Source organism: Sander vitreus, chromosome 16, assembly GCF_031162955.1.
Source record: "Sander vitreus isolate 19-12246 chromosome 16, sanVit1, whole genome shotgun sequence".
NCBI classification, from domain to species: domain Eukaryota; kingdom Metazoa; phylum Chordata; class Actinopteri; order Perciformes; family Percidae; genus Sander; species Sander vitreus.
Window position 1 is genome coordinate 1,226,330 of NC_135870.1, and position 12,500 is coordinate 1,238,829.

General features: G+C 45.7%; 1 protein-coding gene and 1 pseudogene across 4 annotated transcripts in view; one reads left to right on the plus strand and one right to left on the minus strand.

The window, feature by feature from the left end:
• LOC144531274 (tripartite motif-containing protein 16-like) overlaps positions 1 to 1,511 on the minus strand; it is a 1,855-nt pseudogene extending 344 nt beyond the window's left edge.
• The window catches only part of helq (helicase, POLQ like), a 27,454-nt gene extending 16,554 nt beyond the window's left edge, over positions 1 to 10,900 (plus strand). Inside the window, exons 8-15 of one of the 4 annotated variants that reach the window (XM_078271314.1) lie at positions 2,084 to 2,188; positions 3,062 to 3,272; positions 4,321 to 4,478; positions 4,563 to 4,661; positions 5,538 to 5,711; positions 7,710 to 7,823; positions 9,358 to 9,492; positions 10,698 to 10,900. In XM_078271314.1, coding sequence (XP_078127440.1) covers positions 2,084 to 2,188; positions 3,062 to 3,272; positions 4,321 to 4,478; positions 4,563 to 4,661; positions 5,538 to 5,711; positions 7,710 to 7,823; positions 9,358 to 9,492; positions 10,698 to 10,733 — 1,032 coding nt within the window. In that variant the 3' untranslated portion in view covers positions 10,734 to 10,900. Of the gene's footprint in view, positions 1 to 2,083; positions 2,189 to 3,061; positions 3,273 to 4,320; positions 4,479 to 4,562; positions 4,662 to 5,537; positions 5,712 to 7,007; positions 7,049 to 7,709; positions 7,824 to 9,357; positions 9,493 to 10,697 lie in introns of those variants that run through there. The other 3 variants (XM_078271313.1, XM_078271315.1, XM_078271316.1) reach the window with 3 other exon arrangements.
• The last annotated feature ends 1,600 nt before the right edge of the window (positions 10,901 to 12,500 follow it).

Here is a 12,500-nt window from a genome sequence, read left to right on the forward strand (position 1 = left end):
CAGGACCTGAGACGGGAGTTTGGTCTTTGTTGTAACAAAATGTATAACTGTTGTTGTCACAACATAATGCGCAAGATTTGTCATTTAGTCCAAATCCACATTCATCCGACCTCCCTGCTCTGCTGATATTCTTGTATGCGACTGCTACATAAACTCCTCTCCCTCTCATCTCCACCTCCCAGTAACAACGTCCAGTCAGACTCTCTCTACTCAGGACCTGCCAGCTCTTCGGTGAATCTGTCTGGGTGACTAGAATAAGACTGTTTTTGACGTAGTGTTGCTTTCCTGTTCCCCTCAGATAATAACAGCAGTGTGTTTGCTGTGTTTGGATCCAGTGTGATTTCACGTGAATATTTTAAGAATCCAGCTCTGGTCTTGGGCTCTGGTTGTGGCAGTAAAATGTCCACTTCAGTCCCTGTCAGTGAGACGTTTGTCCACTTCTCTCTCAGGACGTCCTGTAGTTTATCTCTGACTTCTGACACGGCCGCCGTCACGTCCTCAAAGCAGCTCAGAGGACAGATATGGATGCTGGATGTAGATTGGCTGAGTGGTGACAGTGAGGGGTAGTTGTGTAGAAACTGGTTGTGATCCTCTGTGTGTGAGAGCTTCTTCAGCTCAGCGTCTTTCCTCTTCAGCTCAGTGATCTCCTGCTCCAGCTTCTCCTGGAGCTCTTTGACTCGACTCACTTCACTTTTCTGCTGGGATCTGACCTGCTGCTTCACATCAGAGCTTCTTTTCTCCAGGAGACGGATCAGCTCAGTGAAGATCTTCTCGCTGTCCTCCACTGCTTTATCAGCAGAGAGATTGATGGCCTCCGCCTGCTGTTGAAGCAGCTTCACATCTTTCTCTCTGTCCTGGATTCTCTGCTGGATGTTTTGTCGACTCCCCTCGAGCTCTCTCTGCCTCTCAGCTCTCTCTGCTGCAGCTGAGACTGTGTCGTGGCCTTTATGTTCCTCCACAGAGCAGAGATAACAGATAAGCTGCTGATCAGTACGACAGAACATCTTCATCACCTCATCATGACGAGAGCAGACGTTCTCCTGGAGCTTCTTGGACGGCTCCACCAGCTTGTGTTTCTTGAATGTCTCTGATTCATAATGAAGCTGAAGGTGTTTCTCACAGAAAGAAGCCAGACATTGCAGACAGGACTTGTGTGCTTTGAGTTTTCTCCCGGTGAGACATCACAGGCCACATCTTCAGCTCCAGCATAGCAGTGATCAGCAGGAGCAGCTTGGAGTCCAGTCTTCTTCAGCTCCTCCACTAAAACTGCTAACATGGTGCTTTTCAGCAGGACAGGCCTCGGTGTGAACGTCTTCCTGCACTGAGGACAGCTGTAGCTGTACTTAACATCCTCTTCATCCCAGTGGCTTTTAATACAGTTCATGCAGTAGCTGTGTCCACAGGGAGTAGTCACCGGATCCTTCAGTAGATCCACACAGATGGAACAAGAGAAGGTTTCCCGGTCCAGCTGAACTCCTTTCTGCTCCATTTCACCTCTCGCTCAGTGACAACGACTGTCTGAGTGAAACTAGTCTGAGCTCTGATGTAAAAACAGCAGTGATACTCTGTTGTACTTCCCCTGCATGTTGGTTACACCCCTCTTCAAACTGTAGCTCTGAAGGGGAGGGAACAAGGAAATGTGTGCACAGAGTGGAGCTGGCTGTGTTTGAGAGCAGGAAGAGGGGGGAGGGGTTATCAAGCTTTGTTCATTCCTGGAAGAGGAGCGCTTTGAGAGAGATACTGGCTGTGTTGCAATGCCCATACTACCATTACTATGACAGGACAAGATTTAATATGTCCCAATACATAGTATATCATAGTATATCAAATGCAGTATGCACCTGAACACACCTCCCTGTAAGACCAGCATGGGCCACAGATGGACGCAGGTGCATTTGTTATTTACGACGTGGGTGCTGGATGGGAAACTGACAACTGAGTCGGTCTTAAACTAGCAAAGACACTTGGGTCGGCTTTGCACTGAACTGGGTGCAAGATAGGACCCTAAGAGTAATATTTAAATTGGGAGATAACAGTAGGTTAAAGTACTTCCTGTGTTGACCTGTGTTGTGTTTTTTCTCAGGCTAAAACACTTGTGTCTGCCCCGATGGAGAACTGTTACAGCAACCTGATGCACGACGAGGGAAAAGGCCTCCTGAGTCTCATCCTCTCGCTCATTGGATTAAATGTAAATACAATTAATAAAGCCTAATATTTTCTGTCATATCCACAATGTTATAATGTTGGATGTTTGTGTTGAACGTGGCCAAAGCTTCAAATAATGAGGTTAACATATTTAAAAGAAGGTCAAACAAAGGTCAGTTTAACAGTTTTCTCTGCTCTCAGCTGCGTGTGACGTCATACCGAGCTGGGTTTCCATAGCTGAGTCTCACGTCCCTAATATTGAATCCCCGTTTCCTTCATTGCTTCCCTTCAGCACGGGAGAGACGCCAGGAGAGAGGAAACGGGCAAATGTGTTTTTAGAGGGATGAGACATCATTTCCTCTTGGTTCTTCACCGTATAAAGTCTTGATATATACCACTGTACACTGTACACAGGCAGAGACCACAAAGACTCCGGAAATGTTGACCAATCAGAGCAGACTGGTCTCAGACAGAGGGTGAACACAGGTATATTCAGACTAGTCCCACAATCGTCTTGGGTGGGAGCCACGGTGCCTCTGCTAAATAACCTCTGGAAGGAACTTGTTTTGGTGGAACATGTGGACGTTCAAAAGTAGTTTTAGTTGTGCAACAGAAAGCTCAGATTGGACAGATAGTCTAGCTAGCTGTCTGGATTTACCCTGCAGAGATCTGAGGAGCAGTTAACCATAGTCCTCACAAATCCACCAGAGGTTAGAGCCCCAACACAGAGACAGAGGAAGGGGACGCACATCCGGAAGTAGAACGTCGTCGATATAGACTAATTCAGACAGACAGTCTGGAAAAATAAAGACTTTTTTGAACACTAAAACATGTAAAAACGTAACTGTTGAAATGTGAGCAGATTCCAGCGAAGCAGACATCTTGGCGACTGATTGTGAATGTGTTTTTGTTGCAGATCACCACTTCGTTGGAGCAGATGAAGGACTTCCTGTGCGGGACGCTGCTGTTTGTGCAGCAGAAGCAGCTGTGTGTGGAGACGAGTCTGACGGAGACGGTGCAGCGGTTAGTCGGCCTCCTGGAGGACAAACATCTCATCACCGTGACTGCAGAGTCTCACGGTGGTCAAACTCTGCAGGTCACCAAGCTGGGGAGAGCCACTTATAAAGGTAACGTGTGTGTGTGTGTGTGTGTGTGTGTGAGAGTGAGTGTGTCTGTGTGTATCTGTGTGTATGTGTGTCTGTGTGTGTGTGTGTGTCTGTCAGTCTGTGTGTGAGTCTGTAGCTGTGTTTGTGTGTGTTTGTGAGTCTGTGGCTGTGTGTGTGTGTGTGTGAGAGTGAGTGTGTCTGTGTGTCTGTGTGTATGTGTGTGTGTGTGTGTGTGTGTGTCTGTCAGTCTGTGTGTGAGTCTGTAGCTGTGTTTGTGTGTGTTTGTGAGTCTGTGGCTGTGTGTGTGTATGTCTATGTGTGAGTCTGTGGCTGTGTTTGTGAGTCTGTGTGTGTTTGTGAGTCTGTGTGTGTTTGTGAGTCTGTGGCTGTGTGTGTGTGTTTGTGAGTCTGTGGCTGTGTGTGTGTGTGTGTGTGTGTGTGTGTGTCTGTCAGTCTGTGTGTGAGTCTGTAGCTGTGTTTGTGTGTGTTTGTGAGTCTGTGGCTGTGTGTGTGTGTGTGTGAGAGTGAGTGTGTCTGTGTGTCTGTGTGTGTGTGTGTGTGTGTGTGTGTGTGTGTCTGTCAGTCTGTGTGTGAGTCTGTAGCTGTGTTTGTGTGTGTTTGTGAGTCTGTGGCTGTGTTTGTGAGTCTGTGGCTGTGTTTGTGAGTCTGTGTGTGTTTGTGAGTCTGTGTGTGTTTGTGAGTCTGTGGCTGTGGCTGATTTTCTCTGCATGTTTTTAACAGAATAAGCTGCAGACAAATGAGTGAAAAACCTTCCTTCATTTCTATAAATATACTGTGTATATAAATATTTTAAATCTTGAAGTATTACGATTTTTTCACAATTTTCTTTCTCTCTTATAAGTGATTTTTTCTATCGGTGCATGTCAGGCGACGCCGTATGGTCGGTATCTCCCTGTACCTACGTCGATTTAACGCAAAAGCATAAATCGGCCTTTAAAATGAAAACGTTGTAGTGTAGACGAGCCTCAGCTGCCCATTGTGTCGTCTCTCGTCGGTGTGTTTAATGTCGGGTGTACAGAAGTCTGAGTGCAGCTGTGTGTCTCCTCAGGCTCGGTGGATCTGAGCTACAGCGAGGTGCTGTACAGAGACCTCTCTAAAGGTCTGGAGGGTCTGCTGCTCAACAGTTTCCTGCACCTGGTCTACCTGGTCACCCCGTACGACATGATCGCACAGTGCAAGCCTGACTGGATGCTGTTCTTCAGACAGGTACACAGCCACTGAAGGACTTTATAGCGTCTCTGTTTTCTCAGAGCTTTGTGTAAACGGCGTGGTTGTGTGTTCCTGTTGCAGTTCACGCTGCTGTCTGCTACGGAGCAGAAGATGTCTGCAGCCGTCGGAGTGCCAGAGAGTTTCATCGCTAGAAAAGCTGCTGGACAGACGGTGAGAAAGGTAAGAGACACTAGGTTTAACTCTTAACTTTCTCCATGTGAACATGGAGGTGGTGGAGATCATCTCCCATTCCCTTTTAAAAAGCCAGGCGCGTTTGGACCTTGGAGCATTGCTGTTATGATGGAGGATCTGCACCGTAATATTTGTATTTGTAATCTTCTGCATGTGTGTGTGCTGCTGTGCGTCCCTGTGTGTGTAACAAGCATAGTGTGCACGTGCTGTGCACGAGCCTAGGAGCATTTTACTAATGCTCTGTTAAAATAACAATGAAATGCTGCGTTATTGACTTTAGACCAGGTTTTTGTTGGTCAATGGTGCCATCACTTCCCACTGCCTCAAGATAGCAATACTCCCAGAATGCTCCTGAACACACCTCCCTGTAAGACCAGCACGCCCAGAATGCACCTGAACACACCTCCCTGTAAGACCAGCACGCCCAGAATGCACCTGAACACACCTCCCTGTAAGACCAGCACGCCCAGAATGCACCTGAACACACCTCCCTGTAAGACCAGCACGCCCAGAATGCACCTGAACACACCTCCCTGTAAGACCAGCACGCCCAGAATGTACCTGAACACACCTCCCTGTAAGACCAGCACGCCCAGAATGTACCTGAACACACCTCCCTGTAAGACCAGCACGCCCAGAATGTACCTGAACACACCTCCCTGTAAGACCACCATTGGGCCACAGATGGGAGCAGGTGCATTAGCTGTTTAAACGACGTGGGCGCTGGACGGGAAACTGACAACTGGGTCGGTCTTAAACTAGCAGAGACACTTGGGTCGGGCTTTGCGCTGCGCTGTGCCGGCTGCAAGATAGGACCCTTGGTGTTTCAGGGTGTGAACATGGTTTGGTGTCTTGTTGTTTCAGGGTGTGAACATGGAGCCAGTGAGGCGGATGTATCTGGCTCTGGTGCTGTTTTCTCTGCTGAAGGACACCAACCTGTGGAGCGTCGCTGAGCGGTTCCAGCTGAGTCGCGGCTTCGTCCAGAGCCTGCTCAGCTCGTCCTCGGCCTTCTGCTCCTGCGTGCTGCACTTCACACAGGTTTCCCCCTCTCACTAAACATCTGAAATAAGACGAATAAGGTCTGCTGACAATGATAAATAATTATAATAATACATCTTTGTAACATGTCCCACGGTCCCGGCTTAAAGCGTAACTCTCGCCAAAATGCATCCTAGGGTCTTTTTGTGAATGTACCCGAGTCAGTATAATATAGTCAGTTGTGTCGAGCCTTCTTAGTGTTTTAAAAATAGATATTTTGATGCTATCATAGTAGTGCCCCTAGCACTCCCATTCAAAAGGCCATTTGAGGGGCAGTGGTGGCCTAGAGGTTAGAGAAGAGAGCTTGTGACCGGGTCTCGGTTCAATCCCCAACCAACGGGATAAAATCTGGGTGGGGAAAGTGAAAGAGCAGGACTTGTCCCTCTCTCATTACCACCACTGAGGTGCCCTTGAGCAAGGCCCTCAACCCCCAACTGCTCCAGTGGAGCTGCTCAGTGGCCAGCAGATCAGACTGTGGTAGTACTGGGCAGCTTCCAGGTATGAATGTGATCAGATCAGACTGTGGTAGTACTGGGCAGCTTCCAGGTATGAATGTGATCAGATCAGACTGTGGTAGTACTGGGCAGCTTCCAGGTATGAATGTGGTCAGATCAGACTGTGGTAGTACTGGGCAGCTTCCAGGTATGAATGTGATCAGATCAGACTGTGGTAGTACTGGGCAGCTTCCAGTATGAATGTGATCAGATCAGACTGTGGTAGTACTGGGCAGCTTCCAGTATGAATGTGATCAGATCAGACTGTGGTAGTACTGGGCAGCTTCCAGGTATGAATGTGATCAGACCAGACTGTGGTAGTACTGGGCAGCTTCCAGTATGAATGTGATCAGATCAGACTGCAAAAGAGAGGCTGCCTCTCAGTGAATAAATAAAGGTTAAATAACAAAAAAAAAGCCTTTCTTTTTAGTAAACTCTGTGAACACAACCAGGATGCTTTGGTTAAGGTGTAGAGCCCCTGGTGAGGTTGTGTGTTGGTTGTGTCGAGCCTTCTTAGTGCTTTAAACAGATATTTTGAGGCTAGCATCAAGGTGCCCCTAGCTCTCCCATTCAAAAGGCCATTTGACCCAAAAACCAGAATATGGTCCATCTTAAAAGTGGCGCTGAACGAAAGTTTGACTCAGGTACATTCACAAAAAGACCCTAGGTGAGAGTTACGCTTTAAGCAAAAATCAGAAATGCCTCTTCTATTGTGATATTCAAAGCCAAGCTCAAAACTCACCTTTTTACATTGGCCTTCCCGGCATTGTAATCGTCTTACTCTGCTATGTTTGTAATTCAGGGTTTGTCTTTTGATGTCGTTTTGGCCTAAACCACTGATTTGTAAGTGTATTTTATTTCCCTGTGGCTAATGCACTATGTACAGCACTTGGTTTTTAAATGTGTTATAGAAATAAACTTCACTTACTTACTTACTTTACCCTCTGACAGCCAGCCAAGGTTTAGAGTTTAAGTGTGCTCTGGGTTTAAGAGATAATGTTGCTCCAGACTGACATATCTAAACATCTGTTGGATGGATTGGGATGAAATCTGGTCCAGACCTTCATGTTCTCCTCAGGGTGAATCCTTCTGACTTTCAGACTGATCTCATGAAGTGGCGTATGTGTGACACGCCAATTAGTATGCCATTATTGGCGTGTTATCAAGACGCATACTCCCTTTGTAGCGTGTTTATCAACGCCGTTTGGCCTCCATTGACTTACATTACCTTGAGATTGCCGTAGCGAGTAGTATGAAAGGGGGAAAATCTGCGTAGGGAGGTTGGTCGGGGGGGAGGATGGGTCAAACACAGGACTTGTCAGGGCGTGTCACGTTTCCTAAACCCAACCCGTCCGCTGTACACGGCGCTCAAAATGCATGCAGATGCAAAACACGCCCAGAATATATTCAGCCGAATCCAGCACCCGGTGCATCCCTAGTTTTTAGACAGGATTTGAACGTGGGGAGAAAGTCAGTGTGAGTGATTGTTGCTGTGTGTTATCAGGAGCTGGAGGAGCTGTGGCCGTTCAAAGCTCTGCTGACGGAGCTGACACGCCGGCTGAGCTACTGTGTGAAGGCCGAACTCATCCCCCTGATGGAGGTGGCCGGAGTCATGGAGGTCAGTGTCAAAATAAGTCAAAATAACTGACCAGAGCAGGGATTTTGATCCTGGACCCTATGTTCCCATGTTTCTGTGCCTAAGTGACTGATATGGAACAACAATCTTTGAAATTGGTCCAGTATTAGGCCAGAAACAAGCTGCAATTTACCATTAATGGGTAAAACGGAGTCCACTAAAAGTTGTGTTGTTGCTGCTGAGAGACTCAGATTATTATTCTAAGTGTCTGACAACATTATGGGAAAGGATCCCTACAGAGATAGACCTTTTAGTTAAAGAGGAAGATCCTTTTAGTTTAACATGAAACAGCCCCTGAAATCACCATCACCAAACTACACCAGACTCCATGTAAATAATCAGGACTTTTATCATCGTAAAACACACTTCATTCAAAGTGGACAGAAACTAAATCAAACTATCAAAAGCCACCTTGGTTCATCTTTCCACTGTTCCAACAATCACCACTCTGGTTTGGTTGAAATAAACCCTTAATTCACCCATTTACATGTGGAGATATGCTGGCTCTATACACGCTAAAAGTCCTGATTATTTACATGGAGTCTGGTGGAGATATGCTGGCTCTATACACGCTAAAAGTCCTGATTATTTACATGGAGTCTGGTGGAGATATGCTGGCTCTATACACGCTAAAAGTCCTGATTATTTACATGGAGTCTGGTGGAGATATGCTGGCTCTATACACGCTAAAAGTCCTGATTATTTACATGGAGTCTGGTGGAAATATGCTGGCTCTATACACGCTAAAAGTCCTGATTATTTACATGGAGTCTGGTGGAGATATGCTGGCTCTATACACGCTAAAAGTCCTGATTATTTACATGGAGTCTGGTGGAGATATGCTGGCTCTATACACGCTAAAAGTCCTGATTATTTACATGGAGTCTGGTGGGTTTGGTGATGGGGATTTTGGTGCTGTTTCATTCACAAAATAAAATAATCTGAGCCTGTCAGTGGCAAAAACAGCACTTTTAGTGGACCAAACGTAATGTTACATTACAGTTTATTTCTTGGTTAATACCGGACCAGTTTCAAAGATTGTTGTTCCCATCAGACAGGATTAAAAACCTGAAGTTTCACTTTAAAAAATCACCTCATCTCCACTGCAGACAGAAATCCAGTCTGAATGGAGCTTCAGAAAACTCACGCACACATCTCTCTATATATATATATATATATATATATATATATATATATATATATATATTTATTTATTTATATATATATATATATATATATATATTTATTTATTTATTTATTTATATATATATATATATATTTATTTATTTATTTATTTATTTATTTATATATATATATATATATATATATATTTATTTATATATATTTATTTATTTATATATATATATATATATATATATATATATATTTATATATATATATATATATATATATATATATATATATATATATATATATATATATATATATTTATATATATATATACACACACACACACACACACAACTTCTAACATAGTTTGTTTCTTTCTCTCCAGTCCAGAGCGAAGCAGCTGTATAACGCCGGCTATAAAACGCTGAGTCACCTGGCGAACGCTGACCCAGCTGTTCTCTCCAGCACGATAGAAAACCTGTTCAAGAAGCAAGCCAATCAGATCGTGGCCTCCGCTAAGGTGGGTGTTACCAGATGAACTTCACGCTGCTTTCCTACAGGCTAATAATGACGGTGTGCTTGTCTATCAGGTAGGGGGGTGTGTGTGTGTGTGTGTGTGTGTGTGTGTGTGTTCCAGGTGTGGTCTCTGTGTGTTCCAGATGTGGTCTCTGTTCCAGATGTGGTCTCTCTCTGTGTGTTCCAGATGTGGTCTCTGTGTGTGTGTGTTCCAGATGTGGTCTCTGTGTGTGTGTTCCAGATGTGGTCTCTGTGTGTGTGTTCCAGATGTGGTCTCTGTGTGTGTGTTCCAGATGTGGTCTCTGTGTGTGTGTGTGTGTGTGTGTTCCAGATGTGGTCTCTGTGTGTGTGTTCCAGATGTGGTCTCTGTTTGGTTGTGTGTTCCAGATGTGGTCTCTGTGTGTGTGTTCCAGATGTGGTCTCTGTGTGTCTGTGTGTGTGTGTGTGTGTGTGTGTGTGTGTGTGTTTTCCAGATGTGGTCTCTGTGTGTGTGTTCCAGATGTGGTCTCTGTGTGTGTGTTCCAGGTGTGGTCTCTGTGTGTGTGTGTTCCAGGTGTGGTCTCTCTGTGTTTTCCAGATGTGGTCTGTGTGTGTGTGTGTGTGTGTGTGTGTGTGTGTGTGTGTGTGTTCCAGATGTGGTGTGTGTGTGTGTGTGTGTTTTCCAGGTGTGGTCTCTCTCTCTGTGTGTGTGTGTGTGTGTGTGTGTGTGTGTGTGTTCCAGATGTGGTCTCTGTGTGTGTGTGTGTTCCAGATGTGGTGTGTGTGTGTGTGTGTGTGTGTGTGTGTGGTGTGGTCTCTGTGTGTGTGTGTGTGTGTGTGTGTGTGTGTGTGTGTGTGTGTGTGTGTGTGTGTTCCAGGTGTGGTCTCTCTCTGTGTGTGTGTTCCAGATGTGGTCTCTCTGTGTGTGTGTTCCAGATGTGGTCTCTCTGTGTGTGTGTGTGTGTGTGTTCCAGATGTGGTCTCTGTGTGTTCCAGATGTGGTGTGTGTGTGTGTGTGTGTGTTTGGTGTGGTCTCTCTCTGTGTGTGTGTGTTCCAGATGTGGTCTCTCTCTGTGTGTGTGTGTGTTCCAGATGTGGTCTCTGTGTGTGTGTTCCAGATGTGGTCTCTCTCTGTGTGTGTTCCAGATGTGGTCTGTGTGTGTTCCAGATGTGGTCTCTCTCTGTGTGTGTGTGTGTTCCAGATGTGGTCTCTCTCTGTGTGTGTTCCAGATGTGGTCTGTGTGTGTTCCAGATGTTGCTGAATGAAAAAGCCGCAGCTCTTCAGGAGGAAGTGGATGAACTGCTGACGATGCCGTCAGATCTGCCGTCAGCGGCCAAAACACAACAACACGTTTAAATGATTACGGAGAAGTTTTATTCTCTTTGTGGACTTTTAATTGTTTGGATCTTATTAAAATAACGTACAACAAGGACTGATGCTGTTTGTTGACCCTCGTGTTTTATAGACAGCAGACAAACTTTAGGAAAAGCAACAAAAATAATGAAAGAAGAACTATAAACCAGTGTTACTTTCATCACAACGAACCTTTTTCACCGACGAAAACTAAATAAAAAGTCAGATATGATGACGAAGACTGTGACGAAATACAACAGACACTTAGTCAACAAATACTAATGAGACGAAGGTGTTAGGGAGGGACGAATGGAGAAGAGATCCAATCAGAACCAGTTTTTGTTGGGAAGAGATCCAGTCAGAACCGGTCTTTGTTGTGGGACTAGTTGGGAAGAGATCCAGTCAGAACTGGTCTTTGTTGTGGGACTAGTTGGGAAGAGATCCAGTCAGAAGCGGTCTTTGTTGTGGGACTAGTTGGGAAGAGATCCAATCAGAACCGGTCTTTGTTGGGAAGAGATCCAATCAGAACCAGTCTTTGTTGTGGGACTAGTTGGGAAGAGATCCAGTCAGAAGCACTCTTTGTTGTGGGACTAGTTGGGAAGAGAACCGGTCTTTGTTGTGGGACTAGTTGGGAAGAGATCCAGTCAGAACTGGTCTTTGTTGTGGGACTAGTTGGGAAGAGATCCAGTCAGAACCGGTCTTTGTTGTGGGACTAGTTGGGAAGAGATCCAGTCAGAAGCGGTCTTTGTTGTGGGACTAGTTGGGAAGAGATCCAATCAGAACCGGTCTTTGTTGTGGGACTAGTTGGGAAGAGATCCAGTCAGAACCGGTCTTTGTTGGGAAGAGATCCAGTCAGAAGCGGTCTTTGTTGTGGGACTAGTTGGGAAGAGATCCAGTCAGAACCACTCTTTGTTGTGGGACTAGTTGGGAAGAGAACCGGTCTTTGTTGTGGGACTAGTTGGGAAGAGATCCAGTCAGAACCGGTCTTTGTTGTGGGACTAGTTGGGAAGAGATCCAGTCAGAACCGGTCTTTGTTGTGGGACTAGTTGGGAAGAGATCCAGTCAGAACCGGTCTTTGTTGTGGGACTAGTTGGGAAGAGATCCAGTCAGAACCGGTCTTTGTTGTGGGACTAGTTGGGAAGAGATCCAATCAGAACCAGTCTTTGTTGGGAAGAGATCCAATCAGAATCAGTCTTTGTTGTGGGACTAGTTGGGAAGAGATCCAGTCAGAACCGGTCTTTGTGTGTTGGGAAGAGATCCAATCAGAACCGGTCTTTGTTGTGGGACTAGTTGGGAAGAGATCCAGTCAGAACCGGTCTTTGTTGGGAAGAGATCCAATCAGAAGCGGTCTTTGTTGGGAAGAGATCCAATCAGAATCAGTCTTTGTTGTGGGACTAGTTGGGAAGAGATCCAATCAGAACCGGTCTTTGTTGGGAAGAGATCCAATCAGAACCAGTCTTTGTTGGGAAGAGATCCAATCAGAACCAGTCTTTGTTGTGGGACTAGTTGGGAAGAGATCCAGTCAGAACCAGTCTTTGTTGTGGGACTAGTTGGGAAGAGATCCAATCAGAACCAGTCTTTGTTGGGAAGAGATCCAATCAGAACCAGTCTTTGAGGGCAGGTTGATTCATGCGGAGCAGCAGAGCCATTTTAAAAAGCTGCAGCAGGAGCAACAGCTG